This window comes from Triturus cristatus, chromosome 3_1 (genome assembly GCF_964204655.1).
Source record: "Triturus cristatus chromosome 3_1, aTriCri1.1, whole genome shotgun sequence".
NCBI lineage: Eukaryota > Metazoa > Chordata > Amphibia > Caudata > Salamandridae > Triturus > Triturus cristatus.
In genome coordinates, this window is record NC_140583.1 from 851,520,627 (window position 1) to 851,547,560 (window position 26,934).

Here is a 26,934-nt window from a genome sequence, read left to right on the forward strand (position 1 = left end):
TATTGGCCTAGGCTCCTCTCGCCTGCGCTATGCGTCTGAAGGCCAAGTTCTCTGTGGGGGGAGAACACAGCGATCGTTCATCAATGAGCTGGTCTATTGAAAACATCTTAGGCTTCTCCCTGGTACTCAGCAAGCCCCAATGATGTTCTCTTCAGGGGACCCATGATATTTTATTCGGGTGGGGGAGGGGGGGTTCATTACTGACAACGCCCCCATTAGCGTCCAACAGTTTCCTTTTGCCCATCGTGGACCACACTCTGGGCAAAATATAAATGGCAACAGAAAGAGCTGCAATAAACTGTTAGTTGTTGAAGCCCCCAAAAGTAATAACACAGTACCTTAGTCCTGATCCTGCATAGTTGTAGGCATTGGATGCGACGAATGGGCGAAAGAGAGTTGGCCCAGCCCGGCCTCCTCTGGCCCCTGACGGCCACAGACGGCCAGCCCTTTGCCCGGGCTTAGCCCGGCGCCGCCCGCGCGCGTCCCGCGACGTGGAGGGAGCCGTTCGTATTTAGCGCCTCCAGGCGCGGAAGTGGTAGTGGGTGGGGGCGGTAACGCTGCCGGGAATCCTGGGAAGCGTAGTTCTGCACTCCGTTTGTCGAGCGCTGCAAGCGCCACCAGCAGCGGCAGCGGGAGGGAGAGCGTCCGCCTCAGTGGTCTGTCCAGCAGCAGCTGATCTCCCCAACACAGGTCCCCAGGTAGGGTCGCTCCGTATTTTCTGCCCACAACAATGTCTCCCCATAGAACATCAAAACCTGCTCAAACAAGAAGTGGAGGCTATGTTGCTCAAAGGAGCCATAGAGCCTGTCCCTCTTCAACGTCAAGGTTCTGGAGTGCATTCCCTGTACTTTCTAATCCTCAAAAAAGACTGATTACTACAGCCCATCTTGGATCTCCGGCCCCTAATTCATTACATCATATCAGAATACTTCCATATTGTCACTCTTAAGGACATGATCCCACTGCTTCAACAAGGTGACTTTATCAGCACTAGACTTAAAGGAATCTTACTTCCACATCCCAATCCACCCACTGTTTGCCAAACAGCTAGGTTATTTTTGGTTTTGTAGTCTTGGTTGGCTGTCTGGCTTGCTCTAGTACTGTAATGTGCTAGACCGATTGACTCTTGCGCCTCTAGACCCACTGTACGTCCTGTGACCTTCTGATGTATAACTAACAGGATCATAAGAGTTATTGGGTTTAGTTTGAGAGTTCTTAATATTAAGTGTTTGAGTTGACAAACTCTGATCTTGAGTGTTTGCATGTATGCATATATGGCTGGTTGATTATTGCTGAGGCATATTTTGAATGGTTACGAGAGACTTGAGACTACTGTCCTTTCTGGGCAGGTTGTCACACAGGACTACCATAGATGCTAGCTACTGGTTAGGGTGAACTACTGCCTGGGAAGTCAGTTTAATCAGTGATAGTTGTCCAGTTCGTATCCGGATTTAATACATATAACCGTTCCACTTCTATGCCAGTTTTGCCTTTACACTTACAGATTTTTAAGGCAGAGAGGACATAAAACAATTACATTTTGAGGAGTTTATACTTAATCTTTTAGCTTTTGATTAGGTTTAGTCTTGACTGATGTGTTTAGTCCACAGATGAACATATGTCCCATTTACTCCCTTGCAAGAGATTTTACAATTCTGTATGTTTGATAGTTGTGCACCTATGACTTCCCTTGCCTGACTTGCACTTGTTTGTATGTTTCCTGTTGACTATTAAGTGTTAGGGTCAGAAGCAGCAACCCATATATTTATTTTTCTTTCTAGCAAAAATGCTCTTTTACTGGCATACACTTAAATACGTTAAATTGGACTCCCAACTGCGCACTGTGAAATCACTCTAGTGCCATTTCTTTTATTCTTATGGCTAGACATAAGTTTTGGAAGGTATATGGCAGTTTTATTGTCCTTTTGGACAGGAAGTTGTTTGCAACAGATGTTGATCTTCATCCAAATATTCACGACTGGTAGATGGACAAATCTGCCCTCCTTAAGAGTTTGAATGCCAAGCAGATTACTTTGCCACAGATTACTGGCGAGCAGGTCTACTTTTGGTACAACGCTTATTCACATCACCTGCAGATCATTAGATGGGTAGAGTAAAAACAGAAACTGAGACCTTGCCAAACAGAAGAGAAGTTATCAGGTCCCAGTTAGAAATCTTTTAGTTGGTTATCTAGTCATTTTGTAACTTCCTTTGCAGGCAATATATATACTGCTTATTTATGCTCTGGTTTCCAACACCTTTCACCACCTTTTTGGGTTGAATGCTTGCACTGCTATGCAGGTGTATAGGTACTGACCTAAAAAAGACACTTTCTCCCAGGGAGATAGTCATATTTAAGAAGAAAGCAATTAAAGTATCACCCCAAGTTGCTTTTCAAAATTATATGGCTTGTTAAGCGTCTATTATTTCGAGGTAGCTACCTAGTTGGTCATTTGTTTTTCTTTTACCTTTTAAATAAGGATTCGGGAAATGTTAACAACGGTCTATTTAAATAAGATGAATAGTCTAATGTATTTAACGCTAAACAATCAAGTTTTCCTCTAGAAAAGATCCAGCATACAGGGCAAAATATTCAGTGCTCATGAATTTAGCTGATGCTTTGGTGAAGGCCCAAGATCGTAAGTGCCTTGATTTTAATATTTAGAGATGATGTTAAATACCATTTATATTCGTAGCATGTGCAGATACACATGCTATGCATAGTCCTGTAATCTAGTGTTGGGCCCGGACTCTGCAATTTGTATTTCCTCTAGAAAGGTTTATGATCGGCGTAATGTCGTTTCTCCTCCCCCTCGAGGTATTGTACATGTGTGACGGCTCCTTTGTTAGATCGTTTTTTTCCGCCATCTGGCTCAGATTGACTGTTGGAGCTCTGCCGTATTTGACACCCACGTGGCCTACGGTCAAGAAAACACCAATAGACGACACCCACGGATTCTAGGTGCCGGGGACCAATTACCCAGCACCCAATGCACACACGCCCGTTGAGAATGACCGTCTCTGGGTGATGAAGACAAAGGAGGGCCTCTTACGACGGAAGTGCCCTCACCTTGGTGCGGAGGCCAAATTCGCACACTCTGACACACTCAGTGTTTATTTTGTGTCGACCTTCAGAGCACGAAGACAAGTGTGCGACTTGCGCATTGTTCAAAAAGACACTTCAGTACCATATGGATCAATGCCGGCACACACCATGGAACTGGCAGTCGAGGTGGAGTTCCCACATGACAGTGATGACGTGGAAAGCAAGGCAAGTTCTCCTGTAGAAGGTAGGGTGCTCATCGCCCACCCCCACTACGTTACTTCTGACTCATCTTCTGTGGACGAACACGCTTTGGTGCAGGTCGAGGGGTCCCCATTGCCAAGGATGATCTCTGTATCTGGCCTGAGAATCATGGCAATGCCACATACTACGAGTACTGTTGGCCCCTGTGTGAAGAAGATCTTACCCTCGCCACCCCACGGTCACCACAGCCCTCAGGCTCAGGCCTACACAGTGAGCATGCCTGGGAGCCGAGAAGGGACGAGAACGTTCTCGATCCCAATCTGGCAACAAGGCCACACCACAGAGATGTCTCTGGCACCACAGCACAATCCGCACAGACTGAGCCATCGGCTCCGAATTAAAAGTCGGCATTGGCAGACCCATCGGCACCAAAGTATGCCTAGCAGGCTGCGACCCCAAGAAAATCATCGGATCCGAAGAAACGCTTGAGCGCCTTGGAATCGAAACTGACCTTGTTTTCGAGGACTGAAAAACAACATGGACACTACTGGCCAGAAGGCAGTTCACCTCTGGGGTTCCAAAGCCACACAAAGCTTGAGGTCACACCACCAACTCCAAAGAAACAAGACTCGTACACAAAGACCAAGTGAAGAACAAAGCATGGTCTTTGAAGGACTGCAACAATTTATCCAGGAAAATGTAAAGAAAATGCCAAGAGACAGGCTGTGGACAATCCTTCCCACAGCCTCCATCATACATGGTGGCACAAGAGCACATGGCCACAAGCCTAATAACTTTCAGCCCCCTAGAGGCACCACAAACACACTTGCCCTCTCCACAAGAAGAGGAAGAGGGGAAGGTACAGGACACAGATTTCAAAGGAACACAGGACACCCACCATACCCCTGACCCATGGGATGATTATGATGTGGTCCTGCATGACCCAGGCATGGAGACCCCATTACCTACTAAGGCGTTGCCACCAGATGACACATCCTATTGCCACAGTGTCATCCAAAGAGCGGTAGAGTACCTCAAGCTCCCCATGCACACTACATAGGAGTCAACTGACTTCTTCTGGAAACACGTTCGCACAGAGTACACAATTCATTATCTGCCAATGATTAGATCTGTCCTTGACATATCCAAAGAGATCTTCGAGGACCCAGTCAAATCCAGGGTCCTAACTCCTCACATAGAGAAGAGACGAAATACATGCCATCTCCAGCTGTCCCTATTTACTTACGTAGACATCTCCCAGCGGACTCGCTTGTTGTCAACACAGCGAGGAAGAGAGCTGCAGCACAACGAACTGGAGAGGCGCTGCCTCCAGATAAAAAAAGTAAACAAATTGATGCAACAGGGCACGCAAACCATTGGAAGATTGCTAATTCAGTTGGCATGCTTTCCCTATACAATAGGGCAACCTGAGATGAGATGCAAGACCTGATGCAACATCTCCCAGATGAATACAAAAAAAAGGGGAAGACCTGGTAAATGAGGGGAGTCCGATATCAAATGCGACACTCAAATGTGCATTAGACAGAGCTGACGCTGCTGCAAAGGGCATCAATTATGTTCTGCGTTTTTTTTATGATGTGCGGCGCTGCTGGCAATTTAGCAGTGACGCAGTACGTCATTTAAATAATCTCAGGTATGAGTCGTATACACCGTTTCTTTGTGAATATGCCCCCAAATGCCCTGTTGCTAGACACATTTTGTTAGCTTACAGTAGTCTTAAAGCCATTGGTTGGGTTAATTTTCTCTTTTTTTGCTTGCTTCTAATTCTTTAGTGTGTATGGATTTCACTTTCACTTCATGGGTATGTCCCTCCCTTGGAGCATGGTCCCATTACTTGCCTTTCCACTGCTCTGTTTTCAGATACTACTTTCATCTTTTGGTGTAAGCACTCCATGAGAGCGCATGCATTTTCTGGCTGTCTCCCCTTTGTATACGCCCCCCCCCGACGTGCTGGCTAGTGTTGCGCTTGCACTGCCAGTTTGCATCCCCGCACCCTTGTGTGCTTATCCCTTCCCATCCATGGAATCCTGTGCTCTCCCACCACCTCCATGTTGCACTCTTTTGTCTGTTTACTCCCCCTATCGTGTTCATTCCCTATGCTCTGTTGCTTCCTCCCACCAACCCCTGTTTCGTCCCCATCCATGGTGCTTCCCCAGTCCCCTGTGCATTAAAAAAAAAAATACTAATATAACCTTGCAAGGGCAAAAAACGTGTGTGCGCCATTTTGTGGATGCGCACATGCTCTTTGAGCTTTCCTACAGAATGACAATGCCGGCTGCATGGCTTGGCGTGTTTTTTTTGGAGTGGGGTGGGTTCTTTCTTAAAAAGCCATGCTGAATGGCAATGGGAATTCTGTACAGCATGGCTAGGACCTTTGGCAAAGCCAAGAGGTCCCAGAGGTGAGACCTGTTAGCTTTGCCAATGCTGTTTTTTTGCTGTACAGTTTCAGCTGTCTGCTAGACGTTATGTGAATAATACAGTGGACTGTGTCGACTTCAGATGCCCATTAATGTGTCAGCCCAGAGCAGTATATCCTTGGTGGTATGTTAGTCCACCTAAGAAATTTATTTATTGCAAAGTATGGAGAAGTGTCAATGCCCCTGGCCATGCATTGCCAGTCCTTGCTCCCAACAAAAGTTATCATGGTGCACTGCTGCTCAGCCCTCTCCATGAGACTGGTGTTGGCTACCACACAAATAATTCATGCACCCCAACCCTCAGCCTGTCGTCACCTAAATCATGATACTCCATTCTCAAAGCCCAGCATGAAGCAGTACTGTTAAACATTCTATGGCTCTGTTTTGGGAGGATTAATCCAGCATGCACAAATGACCATTGAAACAATCTACGCAACCCAGCCCATTGCTATTCTCACTATGGCTAGGGAATATTACAGAAGTAACTTAATCATACAAGGATCCCATCAGAGGCAGAAAGGAATGGCTGAAAGTTTCCATTTGACATTTAATACCTAAACCTTCCATCTGAACATTTTATAGTTTCAGATCGGGTGATAGATTTTTCAAAATGTTATAGTTTTAGTTTTAAAATGCATTTTGTCAGTTGGAATGGAAACGCTAACATTAAATTAGATTTCGATAATTAGTATTATAGGAGAGAGAATTAAATTGTAGGCTTTGTTTGTAGTGAAGACTGGTCTGTTTCTGTTCCAAAATGGCGACAGGGGCAGTAGGACAATCAGAATGCACACAAGACTGCAGCCAATGTTCTTCTCTAATTTCTTTCTCCATCTCCCCTGTTCTGTTATGCATCGTTGGTAATCCAGAGTGCTGAGGTCTCCTTCTACCACTCCGAGATCCAGGTGTGCCCCATGATGGGTGCCGCTTGCATGGTGAGCATGTACTCTGTTTTTGCACTCTGGACAGAGCAAAACCAAAACTAAAGACCAGATTTAAAACTTTACTCTTCCCACGCTGCTTTCTTTGCCTGACTTTACTCTTATTGGCCCCTTTGAGCCTGATTGTTTGCTGTCATTTGAGGCAATTACTAGTTTGGTGCCTATAATTACAGGTATGTTGTCATCGAAAAACCTTGGGACTCTCCTATTGAGCTTTTGCTTTTTCCTGTGGAAGCATGACATCTTTGTCTTTTTGTTCTGTATTCTTTTTAATTACGCTGATTTGGTGTTTCATATGCCGAGTATTCCCTACCTCCAAAGTATGTTGGGTTTGAATCCCCAGAAACCTCTTGATATAGTTTGTTGCCTCCAATAGAAAGTTTTCTGATAAGAGAACATCTGCAGAGAGACTGCATATCACCATAATTTTTCTCCTGTCCATCATTTCACCCCGTCCATCATTTCACCCCTGGTTTATTTTACCCTTTGCTATAGTGACAAATCTGGCATGGAGTTTCCCTATTCTATATCTTACCACTCTTAACATTCCACCAATTATGCCCATTGACTGTAATTGCGTTGCCACATACTTTATCAATCCCAGTAGTTTCACCAATCTTCCCTTTTACCCTTGAAGTGAACAGGTATTATAATACATAGAGCATCTCGTACTTTAAAGGTAGGTACACGTATACTCGTTCCTGTATCAACGAGCATTTGCAATACAATTAGTCTTGCATTTGCAAGAGTTTGAGCCATTGGCATTGGAATTGACAATGGCTTTTATTTATGTGTTTTGAAAACGTGTAAGTGGTGCGTAAACACTAACTTTATTTTTAGTCCTGGCGTACGGCCAGCCTTGCTTCTCGTAAGCAAGGACTAAAAGTACAAGTGCGTGTTTAGGCACCACTTGCATGTTATCAAAACATATAAATAAAAGGCATTATTTACAATGTCATTAGCTCAAACTCTTGCAAATGCGAGTCCTATTGCATTGCAAATGCTTGTTGAGCTCTGAGACTGAGGCAGCAGCAGCCATAGGGAGGCAAGGACTGTGACGCCAGGACCTCCATTTCAAAAGCAGGAGGGAGGAGGAGGCATGTGCAGCCAAAACAGACCTCTGTCTTTGAATGCACAGCAATGTGGCAAGATAAGAGCGGGATTTACAGCCCTGATTACAGCAGAGCTCTGTAAACCACAAGCACTGGTCTCCAGTGCTCCAGCTTGAAGTAAGAAATAGTGCTCACAAGCTCTGAATAAAAACACATGTAACCGGGGCAATCCTTGAAAATGGGTGGAGCTTTTGAAGCCCATATCCTGAATACAGCATATCTCTGACAACACAAGTGCTGCCCAGGCGAGACCTGAAAAACAGCTTCTAATTATCTTGGACTTCTGCTTTGTTTTTCCTGACCATGACATCGGTGTTATGCATTAGATCCTGTTTCGCTCACCCAGACCTCCATCCTGGGCCAATTGTTAGTGGATGGCTTCTGCCCCCTTAAAAGGTGACACACATTAGTAACTGGTTGAGGAGTATTACTTAGAAGCCACAACGCTGAATGTACAGCATTGTACAGAACAGTACATTTACACCTGCATATAGTATTCTGTAATGTTTTTCCTTGTAACCTGTTCACCAATCTCCAAATTAAGCCCTTCGTCTTCGGGAGAATTTGTTTACTCAGTCGCTGGTGGTTTGGGCTGCAGGTTAGATCCGAAGAACAGCTAGTTGATGGCAGCCTAATTGAGTCGCAGTTGCCGGTTGGAACTATATGTTGGTGGGAAACGCGGACTGTTGTTGATTCAAAGAGCTCTGTGGTGGTTATGTATGAAAGTCTGTATCCGGAAGATTCTCAAACGCAGTCTGATGCGGGTACTCCATTGTCCTCTGTGAAGTCTGTAGGGAGACTGAAGACTGTTGTTAATGTGAGGAACTCTGCACGGGGCTCCTGGCCAGGTGAATCCGAGTAGCGATGTGATAACTGTGGCTTCAGTGCTGTCCCAGTTTGAGCCTCTGGTTCGTTATAGAGAAAGTTTGGGACACGTTTTGAAGTGTCCTGGTCTGCAGTCCTTGGGGGAGAAGAGTGCACTCTGATACCAGGCATAGGTCCAGACTTTGTGGGTGCCACTCCCAGATTGGAACTCAGTCTCCCAGAAGCCACCAGCAGAGTCAAGATAAACGCAGTTGTAACTGGTCAGCTGGGCTCAGCAAAATCTTGGACTTTTTGTAGCTTTTGTGTACCTGGGGCTTAACAGAAGGCTGGTCAACTAGCCCTTCGAGATCGCTCTTCAGTACTGGGTACAAGTGGGAGCAGGTCCAGTCCTTGAAGTCTCTCCACAGGCTACAGTAGCTGCAATGCTTTTTTTAAATCTGAGTTCTGCAGGTGCAGTCCTTCTGTCTTCCACGAGTCCAGAGGTTTTCTGAAGAGGGTGACCAGAGTGCCACTATTTATGCCTGGCAATAGCCTGTGGGTGGCGGGAGACTCTATGACCAATAGGGAAAATGTCGCATGGGCTACCCTGCCCATTTGGATATAACTTCCTGGAGGTCTGGCCCTAAACATTCTCACAGTGCCTTACTCTGCCAAAATCCAACATGGCAGAATATTTCTTCCCTTGGTCAGAGCTCTTGGCACGCTCGTGAGATGTGTTTAGGGAAATAAGCAACTCCCCCATGAAAAACAAACTAGTTCTATGGCTGGTCCCCCACTGGGATTAGTGGTACTCTGACAGTGGCAGGGGCTACCTCTTTGAAGCATGTACATTTTCCTGCCTAAAGTCTCAAGTACTCCTTACTGGGATAATCTGAAACGGTCACTTTGCCTTGGCTGGAAGAAGGTGTTGATCTCCTCCTGACTGGATGGCGGGCATGGTGAGGGAGTGAGGAAGGGGCCGGCAGGAAGAGGTGGCCACCAACTGTACATGCCCGCCATCCAGTCATGCCCGCCATCCAGTCAGGAGGAGATCAACACCTTCTTCCAGCCAAGGCAAAGTGACCGTTTCAGAGTATCCCAGTAAGGAGTACTTGAGACTTTAGGCAGGAAAATGCCAACTTTATAAAAGTGGCAACCTCAGAAAATCTATTTTAACATCAGATTGGATTTTAAATTCCTACTAATTGGAGTCCTTGAATCATGCTTCTAACTAGTCCCAAACCAAAGTTATACATTATAAGGTGTTCTAATGTAACCTTGTGCTTTTCTGTGAGAGCGCACCCGGCCCTATGGGCATTTAGGGCCTACTTTAGGGGTGACTTATAAGTATTAAAAAGAAAGGTTTCTCCTGCCAAAAGGTGTATTTGGCTGGGTCGAATTTGCAGTTGAAGACCTGTTTTGCTCTGTCACTTTAGTGTTGGCACAATATGTGCTGCCATCCACTAGTTACATTTACCATTTACAGGTCCCGGGTACACCGAGCACCTTATACTTGGGACTTGTAGATAATTTAAATATACCAATTGGATTTGCCAATTTTTCATGTGTTTACAGGTCAGAGCACAAAACTGGGCGCCATATAGCAGCGCCCCAGTTTTTTAAAAAGTCCATACACCAGCCGCATCAGTCCAAAAATTGATAGGTGAATATGCAGAAAAGTGACCTTTCCTTACTGCAGAATTTTGCGAGATAGGCTAGATTACTTTGTAACGTATTTCTCAAAGGTTGCATTTCAAAGCACACTTTGAAAGTAGTGGTTAAATGGAAAGCATACTGTTTTTCTTTATGTTCCACTCCTAAAATACCAATGAAATTGTTTCCTTGTAGTGGCGCTGATGGAACACTTTGCTAATACCAAAAAGTAGTTTCCGGCTTTATAAGGATTAGAACATATCTCATTATTGATAGTACTTTTTTAAGCCTTCGTCCTAACCTATATAAATAGAATGTTGGGGAGGCCCAGTTCAAATGAATTGATTTCATTTTTTTTTCTACAGACCGCTCAAAATAGAATTTTTACATTTCTTACCAAATTTGTGTAAGCTGAGGCGTTTGGTCATCCTTTTAGAACAATGGGCATTTCTTAGATAGATTTTGTTATTATGATTTAATATTGAATTTGAACGCAGACATCTTTCGTATGCTGGGGGTAGGAATATGAAGAGGTTTGTGCTTGTGAGTTGAGTACATGCAGACGAGTGCCGTTAGACCAGTTCTGAGAATAGATTTTTTAGAAACTTGCCAAGCTAAATGTTTGTTTCCTGGAATTAGAACGTCATCCTGCAAGTAGAAGATAATAAATTACCTGCTGCCAAAGGAGTTTCCAATGTATGTAGAAACTTGAACAATGTGAAATTACGTATTTTAAAATCGCAGTGAACAATATAGTGAGTGACGCTAGAAAATTGAACAGCTAATAATGCTGTTGTTTTACCATTTGAGCACTTTGTAACTTAGTACAGTCCCAGGTATAGCCAGAACTAAAAATAAATCTACAAATCCTGACTGATGGTACCTTTTGGCTCTTGTATTTTATTTGTTGATCAAGCCAGCTGAGTTTTATACTGTAAATGTAACTTCAACTTTAGTCCTTCTGATCTTGATTTTTTTTTAGCATAATTGCATCACGTTTTGCTCTTTCTGATTAGCCTATTGGGTTTTAAGTGAAATGTTAAGGTCTGGATCACATCACAAACCTATTGGGATGTGTACTAAAACAAATGAACCCAGCTAGTAAAACCTTTACCCTTATGCTACCTGTTCAAATATATTTTGTAGTTGCCAAAACAGAGTTTGCGACCACAATTCTTCCCATTATCCGAAGCCCTTTTGCAAGCTAGAAATGTCTTTCCAACTCATAAAAGGCTCTTGCGATCCGGTGTGAATCACAAATAGGAGGGCTGTTAAATGTATGTCCCTACTATTTGCGATTCGGAGAGGAATGTATCCGCTTTAACAGATACAGACCACTCAAGGAGGTGTATCTGATTCCTAAATGGGAAGCTAACACCATGAGACATCTCCCCCTTCAGGAATCATGACGAGGGTGGAAGGCCGTCGTCCAGAGGACTGATGCCTGCTGCCCCAGTGTCTTGCCGAATAGTCAAATTTTTCAAATTTTATTTAATTTTTTTAACTTGCACCTGTGCCTTTAATGGACACAGGTTTTTTTATTAAATTTTTTTTTTTACAATTTCTTATTTCGGAAAGAAAATAAAAGAACTTAGGTGTGCTGTCTCTTGCAGGCTCCATTTCTGAATTTATAGCCAGTGAGAGGTGGTCGCAAACGGTGACCTGCTTCATAAATATTCTTTAGACGGGTAATTTTGTGGCCCCTTGTGAATGTACAATTTGCGAAGCGACCTATTAGTACATAGGCCACAATACAAATTGCATTTCCATTCTCAAACGTTAATTTCTCATCCCCCTTTATAAGGAGAATAGCACATCAGGGCCTAGGCCTTTATTTATTTTATTTATTTATAGTATTTGTAGAGCGTGAACACTCCTCCCCAGAGGGATTTCACTGTGCTGATTTTCTACGTGTCCTGTCATCTAATACACTGGGGATAGTCAGAGAAGGGTCCTAAAAGTAGGCAGAGTTACTTTGGAAAAATCCATGTTTTTAGGTTTTTAATGAACCTGACATGTTTGACGGTGGGGTGGATCTTCAAAGGTAGACTGTTCCAGTGGGCCTCTGCTAGATCTCTGGTTTTGTGTTGGTTTATAGGAGCAATGGTCCAGAATTGTAGAGTGCCTTGTGGGTTTGGCAGAGGCGCTTCAGTTTAGCTCTTGTGCGAATTTGCAGCCAGTGGAGAGTTTTTAAGCATGCAGATGCAGGACTGTATCTGTCTTTGTCGCAGATTTATTTGGTGGCAGCATTCTGTATTACCTGCAGTTGAATAAAGAGAATAATCCATTCCTACATATAGGGCATTTCCGTAGTCCAGTCTACTAGTGATTTTTTTCCACCAGTCAACTGTAATCCAGCAAAAACGTCTCCTTGGAAACTTGAACAGGCTGAAGCAATTGCCACATGATCCAGGGAAGGCATGGCTTGGCAGTTCGAGCTAAACTGTTCCCATGAGGCACAGGGTCAGACTGATTTGCATATGGCCATGTCTGAACTGGGGTGGCAGAGTGGGCCGAAGAATGGTGATAGATCAAACCCAGATCTGTTGACTGGGTGTGATTGTTTGATTGGTTCTGATGCTCCGTCCATCACCACCCCCTTTTGTACTGCTTTGTTCGCCATAAGTTGGCAGGGTATGCTCAGACGTGAGTCCCTTGCTCACTTTGCCACTGGATTCAAGCAAGCCTGGCTGAAGACGGCTGAAATGCCAGAAACCGGTCCTAGGAAGCTTGATTCTGGTCCAGGGAAGGCATGGCTTGGCAGTTCGGGCTAAACTGTTCCCATGAGGCACAGGGTCAGACTGATTTGCATATGGCCATGTCTGAACTGGGGTGGCAGAGTGGTCTAAAGAATGGTGATGGATCAAACCCAGATCTGTTGACTGGGTGTGAGTGTTTGATTGGTTCTGATGCTCCGTCCATCACCACCCCCTTTTGTACTGCAATTGCCACATGTGGCAGTGCCTTGATCCTGCAAGGATAGTGAGGCGTCAATCAGTACACCTAGGTTTTTAGCCACTTTTTAGGCTCCGGTACAGAGCTCAGAGAGTCCGGCCACCAGGATGAATAAAAGATCTGATGAGCCCCACCGAAGAGCCAGATCTAAACTGTGTGTAGTCATACTGTTGGCTACCTCAGAGAGGCAGGTGGTGAGGTTTTTCCTGTCTTCTTTAAATTTCTCCCCGATAGAAATGGCCAGTTTGGTGACATAGGCAAATGAGCAAATCTCAAATCCCCAGTTTCTGACCAGTTTAGCGAGGGAAGAGACATACACATTCAAAAGCGTCGGGCTCGGGGAAGAGCCTTTTTTTTTTTATTTTTTTAAACAAATTTTATTTATTCTCCACATATTAACAAATAATACAGTCATTCAGTATTTTCAGACAAAGAATCATTTAGGCGACATTATAGCTATCTTCATCAAAATTACTAAGCAAGTAATCTCGGAAGAGCCTTGGGGACCCCGCATTTGATCCCTGAGGGGATTATCTAAAGGTGTTCAGCTGGACGGACTGTGTTCTGTTAGTTAAAAAAGGGAACCCAAACCTCATAGGGCTTTTGAGTGTAACCTAGTCTCATGCAGTTTAGTAATCCTTAGACTATGTAAGATAGTATTGAATGCCAGTAGAATCGGGGCACGGCCTTGCCCTGATCTACTTCTAGTCCAGTGTTGTCCAGAACAGTGAGGCGAGTAGACTCTGCGCTGTTTTTAGCTCTAAATCCCACCTGGTTTGGATCCAACCGGTTGTTATCCCCCCAGGAAGGCGGTGAGTCTGGTATTGTGGTGTAATGTGGGATGGATTGGTCCCCTGCCTCAGGCAGGAGGCCAGCGTTGCTATTGAAGTCCACACTCTTTGTATGTATCGAGTGAATAACTGCAGTGCCCTGAGGCGTGGAGGATTAAAGCATGTGAATTAGCTGTGCATGAGGCAGTGCAAGAGGGGTCGTCATGCAGTTTGGAACTTAGTGTCAGTTCTGGTTAACTTATGCGAGAGTTGTTCCATGGCTAGAACATGCCATATTCGATTAAACTCATAGTGCTATAGTGGGCGGGGCTGGATATGTCCAAGACAGCGCAGTCAGTTGTCGAGCCGCATGTAACATATAACTATTAAGTGTCCATTTGGTCTGGGTCATCACTTGAGTTGGGGGACCCCAAATATTACCGTGTGATGCGAGGCAGGGAGGGGATATCCTACTGTCTTTAATGTGGCTGAGAACTACCTTCCAGAAAGTGTTGATGAAGGCATATGACCACCAAGTGTGATTCAAGTCTCCTCGTGCCTTTCGGCATCCCCAGCAAAGATCAGAGGAGCCAGTGTAGATGGTGGACAGGCGAGACGTCGTATAATACCATTGAAACATGTTTTTATATGCGGTTTTCCTTAGGGAAATGCTGCGCTATGTTTTGGGTATATCTCGCCACAGGATGTCCTATTGTTTGGGCATTATCTCATAGTTAACTGATGCCCACCGCGATTCGTATGGGTAAGTGTGAGATGGTGTGGAGTGTTGGACGGTGTTGTGAGTGTTGGAAATGAGCCGACGGGACCCATTGTAGGTTCGTACTAGTTGTTCAAAAAGGGTGTACAGGCTGATAACGTCTGGGTACATAGTGGGTTGGAGGGCCTAATCTCTCATGTGTAAATATTGCATCCTGGCTGTATCAAGTAGGTTGTATTCCATTTTGCACTGGTCAAACATTTTCATATCTGTTGCCACGAACAGGTTGCAATGCGTTCGACAGTCCCGATCTCTCCACTCCCTAAAAGCGCTAGAGGCTAATGCAGGTGGAAATTAAGGGTTGCGCACAATAGGGGTGTTAGGTGAGGGGAAAGTGGTCAAGCCCTTTGCAAGTGTCAGTTTGTCCCTGATGTGGAGGACAGTATTAGTCACGGTGGCAATATACGCACTGCCAGAGCGGGCATGTTCGGATATCCACGCTAGGTACTATAGCTGCTTACAGGCGACAGCCCTGTCCATATGGAACCAATGAAACTCTCTCTTTCAAGTCACCCAGGTAAATATTAACCAGATTGGAGCGTGATAGCTAACAGGTTAGTCTTGTGTACTCCCAAAAGGTATGCCCTCTTTTTCTTTGGTGCCCCAAATGGTAATCGCCAGGGGTTCTGCTAAAGCAAATAAAGGGGGTGACCATGGCCATCCCTGCCTTTTACATCTGCGAATCATGATGGGGTCTGTGAACTGTCCATTGACCCTAATGGTTGCTCCCTGGGCTACACAGGAGGCCATAATGCTGGAGATAATCTCTGGGCCCATCACTGTTTTAATCAATACTGCACACAGGAAAGCCCAGTTTACCTGATCAATGGCCTTCTCCACGTTAAGCGTGAGAAGGCATGACGGTATGTGGTAGAGATGGAAACATTATCTCCCCCTTCTCCCCCCCCCCTTGCCTATTGCGAATGGATTTATTGGATAGGGACGATAGTGCTTGAGCCTGGTGGCTAAAATCTTAGTGAAGATCTTTGCATTAGTATTTAACCGGCATGAGGAGCAAAACAGGTCTTTGCCTGGTTTAGGGAGGAGCAATATCTCTGCGGAGGCCATGGAGGGGGTGAGGCTGCTTTCATGCTTGAAGGAGTTAAACAGATTGATAAATTGGTCGCCCATCTCTGGTAGAGCTGCCTATAGAAGCTGACCAGTAGGCCACCTGGCCTGAAGGTCTTGCCAAGTGGCAACACTTGAAGTACTAGGCAAAGATCCTCCCCCGAGATAGGTGCATCCAAAAGCACTGCATGGTGGGAATGTATGGGCTCCCAATAACACTACGCTAGGAAATCCTCTATCAGAGCGAGCGATGCCTCATCGCTAATATACAGGGTTTGATAATAGTTATAAAAATCTCTCTTCTTGTCGCACTCTGAGATTGCCCATCTCCCCTCCATCGCGTTAAGTTTAGCAATATGTGTTTTTGCTTGTAGCTGGCGTGCCAGGGGTGTGCACAACTTTTTGGCCCCCTTATAGTATCCTTGTTTAAGCTCCAGGAGGGAGCATTCTGCGCTGTTTGTTCGGTGCGCTCAGTTTCTCCTCTTATCTCGATCCTCTAATGCCTTTATCTCTGAGACCTCTCTCCCAGTTCCGGGCAATAGTTATTGATATTACCCCCCCCCCCCCGCCCACGAATGGTGGCCTTAAATCCATCCTGTAGTGTCGATAGCTAGACATATCACACAGTATTGTGTTTCATGTATTCTACAGTGCCTTTGCATATCTCTTCCAAGTTCACTGGGTCACGGAGCAGCTGTGGGGTAGGTGTCATCATAGGGTAGCCCTTGTATGTAACAGAGTGGATGCCCATATTAGTCCGATTCGTGCATGGCTGGATATGTAGATATCAGATATTTCAGCGGTGTCTAGATTGTGCAGTAGGGAGTGAGTAGTAATCAATCCGAGCATAAGAGGCATGTACATGAGAATAAAAGGAGTTATCCCTAGCATCTGGATGTTTGTACCACCAACTGTCTGAGACCCAGGTCTTTTATGTCTCTTTTCAGTTTCACAGACATAGTCCCTGTACCTTGGTAGTAGGTGGAGTTTCTATTAATGCGGGGTCTCAGACCAGATTGAGGGCCCCACTAGAATAGTGTCCCCTCCGTACCCTGCAGTTGTTCCCCTATGACATGTCGGAGGTAGGAATCTTCCCATCCTTGTATTTAGGTATCGGCCAGTTGCCTGTCTGCTTCTTGTGCATGCGCTAAGCCCAGCCACTGCAGTACGCACCCACTAGGCCGCTTCCATAGTGGAGGGCACCAGCGATGTATCCTTGTTCATGTTTCAGGGGTGTTGGGTAATATCCTGCTTTGCCCCAGGGCAATCAATTCCGCTGGTTATTTGTGCAGGCGGCGGAGGCCGACGGTGGTACTGACAGGTTTCAAAGTATCCCTGAGTGTGTACAGCGCTGTGTTGTAGGGTCCATTCCAATCCAGGGATGACATCTCCAGCAGTTGCTTCGCCTCTTCCAGTGAGCGTAGAGCTCGCCGTTTGCCTTACAAGGCAAAGAGCAGAATGAAGGGATGGCCCCAGTGATATCTAATGTCCATGACATGCAGTTTGTCTGTGATCAATTTGAAATCCCGTCTGAGTTGCCATGTCGTAAGTTAGAGGTCTTGGAATAACTGATTACCGTGCTCCTCTGAAGACTAAGCTTTGCCCCAAAAGGAAGTCACCAGGGTCTCCTTGGTGGTCCTGTTGCGTTGCAAAGTGGGGAAAGGTCACCCGTCTCCTGCGTGGGAAGGGTGCCCGAAGAAGCTCCCCCACTGTTGTATCCACCGATAATGAAAGCACCCATTTTCCATGCTTGCATCAGATATGCAGGTTACACCACAGGAAGGGTCCAGATCACTCGCTCACGCACCCAAATGTAAGGTGGGTGTGTGTGTGGGTGGGTGGGTGGGTGGGTGGGTGTGTGTGGGTGTACACACACACACACACCTTGAGATGATCAGACCGCATTGACATACCTAATCAAATGACTGCTTCAGTCAGTCGTTACCATCTCCAGTTGGCGGCAAACCTCCTGACCTCTTTGAAGTTCTTAATCAACATGCCAGTCACTTCTGACTCTTTCACAGAGGCTCCCGTTTATCGAATACATTCTGGATATGGTGCAGTTTCGAGCCTTCCCTCTGCCTCAATGAGTCCAGAATACCTGGGCAATGATCCAGCTGTTCCAACCCTTGACCTGGGTCTCAGTGGCTGAGACTTCTTGGTCTCCTCCGTCCTGCTAGTGGGCCATGCCAGATGGTCTTTGTGGGCTCAGCACCAAGGAATCCTCTCTAAATTCCATCCAGGTGTCGGAGAAGACTGCAAAGGCACTGTAGTGGTGTTTAGACTATAGTTGGACCAGTGACAGTCCCATCTCCCTATCCTTCCCAAAGCAGATGATCGTGACTGACGCGTCTTTGCTGAATTGGGCAGGTCATCTGGGGGAGGTGGAGATCAAAGGATTCTGGTCTCCTGTAGAACTGTCTCCACATCAGTTTGCTGGAGTTGTGGGTGATTCGCTAGGCACTAAAAGCCTTCTTCCCATCCAAGGGCGAAGAGTTGCAGGCACTCAAGGACAACACTATCTCCTTGTGGCACTGCAACAAGCAGGGCTAATTGATGTCATGGATCCTGTGCCTGGAGCCTTTACATCTCTGATACTGGATGAGTCATTAATGCGTTTCCCTAGCTGTACGCCACCTGGCAGGATCTTTAAATTCAAGGGCAAATTACCTCATTCAGTGTTGCCTAGCGGATCATGAATGGCAGTTGCACTCCGAGGTAGTGCAGGCAAGCAACAAAAGCGAACCTTTGCTCAATCTTATCACCACCACCAAGAACGTGCAGTGTCCAAGCTTTTGTATATTGGTGTTCCGAAGAGAACTCTCCCTCAAATGCTTTCCACCTAGACTGGGGTTCGGGGCTACTATATACACCCTCCCGCCTCTACTTCTACTGCCTGAAGGCCATTAGGAATTACCGGGGCCAAACTATCATAGTTGCTTTGAAGTGGACCAGGAGAATGTGGTACCTGGAACTTCTGGGTTTGAGCCTCTGTCATCCTATTAAGTCTGATGCTTTGAGAGGATCTTCTGTCAGTAGGGCAGAGTCCTGAAACCGGGCCTGCGTAGCCTACACCTCTATACGTGGAATTTCAAAGTTGGCAGTTAACCACAATTGTTCTTCCTCCTGAAGTAGTGGATGTCATTCTTGTGTCCAGTCGTCCTTCCACAAAGTCTATTTACTCTTGAAGCTGGGACCAAGTTTGTGACTTGGTATGGTACCTATCGCTTGATCCCAGTGGAGGGCAGATTGTTGTATGTATTTCTGTTTGCTTTGTCTTTGGCTCAGCAGGGTCTTGCAGTGGACACTGTTAAAGGTTATTTGTCTGCCTTTTCGGTCTCTTTGCATTTACCGGATCAATCGTCCTGGTTTGAATCACTGGTTGTTATTTCTCTTAAACCCTTCTTGATATATGATTGGGATCTTAATTTGGTCCTTACTTTTCCTATGTGTACCTTTTTTGAGCTGATGCACAGCTGCCCTCTACGCCTCCTGACTCTGAAGGCAGTCTTTCTCGTCACAATAACTTCAGCTCTTCTTGTGAATGAGCTTCAGGATATTTCAGTCAAGCCACCCTACACTACCTTCTTTCAGGACAAACTAGTGTTGAGGAGTAAAGCGCCCTTTGATTTTGAGCAATTCTTCCTACTTCAAGTGTTCTATGCTCCACCTCACCCCTCCAAGAAGTAACTGACTCCATTGTTTGGACCCCAGTGGGGCACTAAGCTTTTACGTTGATTTTTTTATCAAGATTACTGGGTGGATGATCAGCTGTTAGTGGGTCTCCTTGGGGTAAATAAAGGCATTGCAGGAAAGGGCTTTGTCCTGATAGATTGTCCTGTGCATCGAGATCTGCTACATCTGGCCAAGAAGCAGCCTCAAGGTAAACTGAGGGCCAATTCTACCAGTGCCAAGGCTGCTACCAGTGTGCTGATAACCAGAACCCCTGCCCTGAATATGTCATGCCACCACATGGGCATCTGTTCACACGTTGGTACTGCCATGACGGCCAGGCTCACTTAAACATTTTGGCTGTTCGATCCTACAGGACTTTTTGGTCTGAGTCATTCCGCAGACCTTTGCTTGGGCAGGTACTGTTTTGTTATCCGTTTTAAAGGTGAGGAATCTACAGGTATCTAACCCTCAGAAGAACAAGTTACTTACCATCTGTAACACTCTTTCCGATGGATAATCTATCGGACTGCAGGTTCCTCACTGCCCTCCCACCTCCTAGTTCTGTGGAATTGCCTATTTTCCATATAAAAATACCCCAAATTAGATTTGCACTCTGATTATTAGGCTCCGCGTCCCAGTGAGTGGACACTATCGCGAAAAGAAACTGACGTCAAGAATGCCTAGGAGCTGCTTGGTTGCGACTCCAGCTATGTCGTGTAGGGCGGAATGGAGTCGATGTGGAGCTACACGACTCCACCTACTGGCTCGCAGAGACTAAACGGAAAAGCTTTATGGATCCAGTATGTCCCTTCAGGTATTCCAAAGGTGAGGAATCCGCAGTTGGAGTATCCACCAGAAAGCTCGTTACTAAAGGTAACTGGTTTATTGATAGTAAAGAATTACCTAATATTGTGCCATCACCTTGGTATTTTTTGCTCCCCTTTGCAAGTGTCTGCATTGCAAATTCGTATGTGACCAGTTAATTGAGGCACTAATATTGGGAAGACCTTTTGTAGATATGAGCAGTAGTCTTATTTAATGAAGATGGCACTAGTAAGATCAGATTTACTTCAAGGTCTAAAGGTATAGTCACTTAAATTCCTTTTGGTTCATATCTTATTGCTCCCACAATTCTTTCCTGCTGCAGAAAATCCTTGACAAGGATGAAGGCTGCATTTGTCTGACATCTGCTTGGGAAATTCAATATCACTATTCGGATGTTGCTTCCAAAGGTAAATCCTTGGACTGTACACTGACAGCCTATTTTCTCCAGCATGGTATTTTCCCCCCATTGATTGTGAATGTGAAAGAGCAAAACATAACAAACTTTTCTTGCTCTCCCAGTTCTGTTGTATTTATAGGATTTATCTTATCAGCAATCATTAACCTGGCTGTGACCCTGGAAGTTCAAGGTTTGTTGTCCTATCAACTTTCAGTTGTGATTCAAATTAGCATATGTTGTAAGGGTACAATTTACAAGGTTACAGGGGTGTTCTAGAGAACTGGCCAACCTGATTAGTTGAAACCTAACTTCGGTCTCTTTAAAAAAAGACTATGCTATGTTCTAAAAATGAAAGGGCCTGTGGCCTTTCTGGTCTACTTTTAACATTGCATAGCTATTTTAGTGTACTGTAGGACTTCCATCTCGACGACAGGGTTGATTCAAGAATGTGAATGTATGAAAGATTCCAATACTGGTGAACTACAGTTAGAGGTAACTAACTTATTTTCATCCGTACTACTTGCCAACGCTTTTAGAGAGGAGCACACTACTTTCAGTTTAATAAGGACTGGGCAGGATCCTTATTGCCTGGGGCATTCAAAGCGGTAATTAGAAGAGAATGTATTGCTAAAGGCCATGGCATTCTGAAGTCTATCTGGGGTAGATTGGCTACATTGGAACGCAAGCTCCAAGAACTAGAAAGGGGATATAACACAGACCTAGACCCTCTCTGCCCTCCACACACACTATGACAAACATACAGCGCATACTTATGAAAGCTGAAAGGGACGTCCACTACACTATAGGAAGAAGCAAGATGATACCAATCTGCATCTGGACGCAGTCACATTGTCCTGGGTTCAGTCGACCAAAAGTGAGATGATATGCTCCCCAATCACTGAGCACAAAATCTAAAAAGCCATTGCCGACTTGAGGTCTGGCAAGGCGGCCAGTATTTGCAGACTGACCAATGAGTTTTTATTAAGAATACTCCGACCTCCTAGCTCCACATTTGCTAGAAGTGTCTGGCGAGGCTATCATGAAAGGTGAGATCCCACTTACAGTATAAGAGGCAATAGTGATTACACTACTGAAACTGGGCAAACCTGAGCTGAGTGTGAGGTCATACAGACCACTATCACTTATAAATATAGACAATAAAATATTGCCCAAAATACTAGTTGCCAGATTATTACAATTACTGCATGATTTTATCCTACCAGAACAGTTTGGGTTTATAGCCGGTCACTCAACAAGAGACAGTCTGAGAACCCTCTTCGTTGCTGCCCATCAGCTGGAACCTGAAAGCAACATAGTGGTGGTCTTCTTAGACACAACCAAGGCATTTGACTCAGTTTAGTGGCCATTCATAATGACGACACTCAATAGAATGGACCTGGGAAGGGCGATGATGTGATGGATGTGTCTCCTATACACACATCCTACAACGTGAATGTGTTATTCGGCTAACCTCATACCCTATAGAAAAATAGCGTGGTACGCAGCCGGGATGCCCATCATCGCTATTTTTTGCATTGGTAACAAATCCCCTAGTGTGCAAACTACAACAATCCCATGGACACCAGGGCATGCAGTTTGGCACATGACGGCTACTGATATCCTTATACACTGATAATAGTCTTTTAATAGTAAAAAAAAAACCAGAGGTAAACTTGCAACCCATATGAAATCGTGGCATGTGATCAGGTTTGACCATTAACTGTTCTATAGCCAACATGATGCTATTGACGGATAACACTAACAAACAGATATTGACACAGCTACCCCAATTCAATACCCTGGTGTGCAATTCCATTTGTACTTGGTTCTAGTAAAAGAGAGGTTTGGCAGAACGGAGGACAAAATGGATGATATTTGATGAAATGATCTCTCCACATGGCAGGCAGAATTGATATAATGAAAATGGTTATCCTACGTCTAATATATATACATCCCCATACCCGTCAACAGGTTTTGTTCTCTTTTTTTTTTTTAATCATCTTAAATCACTGATGATAAAGCTTGGCTGGTGAACAACCTCGTTTGACATGGCATATGGTACAGAGACCGTACAGGTGGGGAGTGGGGGACGGGCGAGGTTTGTGGATTCAAATTTCGAAGTTTATTGCTTGATATCTCAAGCATATTTTGCCTCACACTGGTTACTTCATTTCTGTCCAGTTCCGCATAGAGGACTGTAAAAAGCACTCTCGAGCCCCAGTGACCTCAGCACGGTGTCACTGAGAGACCCAGTACGACCTAAAAATGAAATTCACACTGTAAACTGCACAGTATGAGCTTGGCATAGACTAGCCAAGATATGCAAAATTGACGCTATATACTTTCCACACATACCTTTAGCTAGAAATCCCAAATTCAAGATTGCGTTTGAACCACTCTGTCAAACGGCTAGCGGATCAAGGCATTCAAGTTCTGGTGGATTTATAGATCAAAAACAATTTTATCACACTGGCAGACTACTTAAATATGGGCAAGAGATCCCCCTTAGATGAATTAATCTACCAAGACTAAGAGAGACCGGTGGTATTCCCTAGGTACCCTACAGAGACAAAAACATGGGGTCTAACACTAGCTTCTGCAGGACCAGGAATTTGATCACCCCAATGTATAATGCAGCTATGGCAGATCTATCACTCACGTCCAATCGGACTAGAGAACAGTGGGCACGTTAGCTGGGCACTGAAATATAGGCCGAACACTGGATTTATTGGTTGGAACGTACTAAAATCTCCATGAATGGGAGGCACAGAGTGACTGACTATTAATTACTATACCGAATGTACTACTCACCTGTCTCGCAGGAGAAATTTAGTATTCACGACGATGCACAATGCCTATGATGCCTTGTCCTCCAAGCAGAATTTCAACATCTAGCCTGAGACTGCACACCGGTTAGTGACTACTGGAGGAGGCTATTGCAGATTCTTAACACCATTACAGCCCTGACACAGGTGGCAGACCCACTGACAGCACTACTACAATATGTAAAAAGAAAAAAGTCCCAAGGAGCGAGTGGAAATTTGTAGGACTGGCACTGTTGATGGGCAAACACAGAGTAGTCATACACTGGGGCAGAGGCAAAATTTCAACAGCAGCAGAGTAGATCACGGGCTTTGCCACATGCATGCTGAAAAATACTCTACCTACTACCCCTGCGACCTACAAATGTGGACGTCCGACCTATAGACATATGGGAGCCCCTAAGGGCATATCTGTCCAGCGCAACGGCACACGCAGAGAATATGATCTTCCGTGAAAGGCCTATGGCCCAAACGCCACCACAATAGCAGTAAATGTTAGGTACCAAGTTCCACGCAGCATACCAAGACAAACTTTGCCCGTGGATGTGCGTAACCATGAGAATAATGTACTTTGTTTCTTTGCTTTGTATCTGAACTATTGTGTGGAATACTAATGCATGTATTATAGAAGTGCATTGTTTTGGCTGGTAATGTACATTGGCTGCATGATAAAGTTGGGTTAAAATAAACAAATGTATCTTCCCACACTACTATTTTCGTGTTTTGGAATATAGAATTCCTTTATTTAAAAAAGTACATCGTGCGACAGGTTTTACTGCTATATTATTTCCATCATTACATTGACAAACTAGATGCCCAAGAACTGAGTCATCTCCACCCTTTTACACTTGCAGGTTACATCAACAGTTTACAGATCCTAGTCAAGTGCCTTATTTCTTATCTTTCTTTTACTTTCCCTCTAAGTGCTTTTTTATTTTTATTTCTCTCACCTCTGTTTTAAGAGTGAGTTTCTTTGCCTGGTAGATGCCAGATACCATTATTTTTGTATTGTCTTTAGGTATAAGAATTAAAGAGGAACAGCCTGATCCTGAGGAATGGCAGCAGCTTAGTGGAGACTCCACTCTAAATACCAATGATCTGACACATTTAAGGGTGCAGGTAGTAGAAGAAGAAGGGGACCAATCGCATCTAGAAGGGAAAAGGTTGCGACGAGTAGCGTGCACCTGTCCTAACTGCAAAGATGGTGGTGGAAGGTAAGAAATAAGCTTTTCAAGCATGAAATGTTCTTGTAATTTTCAGTGCAATTTGAAGTTGATTTGAAAGAAAAACTTTTAAGAGTTCCAACAACCAGTTATAGGTCCAGTTAGCAGTATCTCTTTTGAAATATTATTTTGCATATTTTCACTCCTTGGCTGCATCATACTAGTTAGGAAGGGCACTTGTCTATGCTAATTGTTTTGCATGTTTTTTGTGGAGTGTTTTGTATTGCCAGTTTACATTGTCAGCATCAGGAGTATTCAGAAATGGCTTTCATACAAACCTTTTACAAAAGTCTCTGTTCAAAACCTAGTGGGTACTGTCGATAAATCTACCTACTCAAACATCATGGAATCAGGAAGAAGGTACTGTTTCTGATCTATCGCCCAAATATCATTATGGTCTTTTGTACAACCTGCCATTTCCCAACTCTCATTACCTGGTGCTTCATCTTAGAGCTGTTTTAGCTTATTTAACGTCTAAATTGGCGTCAATAGAAAACAGTTCACACTTTCATTTTCAGTTTCACATTATTCTTGGTCATTTGAATTGAGTTTAGTTGATTCGAGGGCACAGTATTTTGCCACCTCATCAGCATATCTATTAGCAAGTGTAATCATACCAGATCGTGTTTTACAAGCGGACCGTTTCACCATAGAATTAGTCAGTTGCAGTGATTCATTTTGAATTGGACTACCAGAAGTCACAATACCCCCATAAGACCACAACTGTTGAAAATCATGTACCATGCCAAAACCATACTGGCTGTTATTGTAAATTGTAACACTCAGTCCTTCGGATAAGCAACATGTTCTTGTGAGTGCAAAACATTCTGCTACTTGTTCTGGATTTACATCAAGTATTATGCTTCCATGTTATTCAATATGGTGCAAGCTGCGTATGCTGCTCTTAATGCACCACAGGGACTTTAAATACAAGAACCATCTACAAATAGTCTGATCAGCCTGTTCAAGTGGAATATCAAGTATGTCAGTTTTTAACCTGATGCACAGTTCTGTTACCTCAGTACAGTTGTGGTCACAATCACTGTCATTTTCCTCTTTACAATCCACGATTGGCAAAAGGGTTGCAGGTTTCAAGGTAGTGCATCGTCTGTTGGATACTTTGTAAGCCAGTAAAAATTATTTGCTTTTATTTAGTAAGATAATGTAAGTCGGCTGTTGAGTTTGTATAATAGTCAGCAAAATCTCAACTGAATAAGGGTCTAACACAATACATGAATAAATCATTACAATTCCCTCACTCAGTTCAGTTGCAAGGCAAACAGCCGCAACCAATTTTAAACATTCCGGAAGTGCAGAAGCAATTTGTTCTAATTTGGCAGAGAAATAAGCCATAGGTCTCTTGACTTCACCATGCTCTTAAATAAGAACTGACAAAGCACACTATTCTCTCTTGTGACAAAATAGGTGAAAATCCCTTTTGTAAATTGACATTTCTAGGGCGGAGTGGATTCATTGCATAGTTTATCTGGGAGCTCAAGGACGGCACTCAAGCATTCCTCATCAGATGGCACCAGATCAGAAACATCGCTGTGGATAAGCTTCAGTAAATGTTTTGCAATGATGGAAACATTTTAAATTCACTGTCTAGAGTATCTAGCCGTTCCCAGGAACATCCTCACTACTTTTTGGGTACTCAGAGTATTCATATTTAGCATTTCAGAAACACCTTCTTTTGACATTTTTCTTGTCCCTTTTTGAGTTTGATGACTTCATTTTTGTGGGAGACACTTTGACCATTGTCAGCAAGATGGTTCCAAAGCACAATTGTATCCAACTTCCAACCTCCTTTTGTTTGGGTTGAAGCTATCGGATTATCTATGTATTGCACCAGCAATGAATACTGGGCAATTGTAGACTTTACAAATCATTCCTTAGTATCTGGCTAAAGATTGAGGTCTTTCTGTTTACCCTTGTAGAATAGAACACCAAACCAGGATTTCATTGAGGAGTGTTAATGTGAAATGGTACTGGCTATCTTCACGAGGAGGAATGAAGAACGCTTGGCACATGTCAATGACTGTGTACCAGTCTGCATCTGCTGTAATCTGAAACCAAATCACAGAAGTATTCGGTACCACCGGATAACATGCAACTCCAATTTTGTTATAATTACTTTTTTTGTTTAAGATCTTGGACTACCCTCTATTTGCCACTTTTATTTGTATTTTAAAAACGCCCATCACAGGCAAGTTACATTGACGGACT

General features: G+C 44.3%; 1 protein-coding gene across 4 annotated transcripts in view; it reads left to right on the top strand.

Moving 5' to 3' along the window:
• The window catches only part of SP3 (Sp3 transcription factor), a 177,312-nt gene that overhangs the window by 65,585 nt on the left and 84,793 nt on the right, over window positions 1-26,934 (top strand). For all 4 annotated transcript variants that reach the window (XM_085645274.1, XM_085645272.1, XM_085645271.1 and 1 more), the window contains one exon: window positions 24,504-24,699. In XM_085645274.1, coding sequence (XP_085501400.1) covers window positions 24,504-24,699 — 196 coding nt within the window. The remainder of the gene's footprint in view (window positions 1-24,503; window positions 24,700-26,934) is intronic.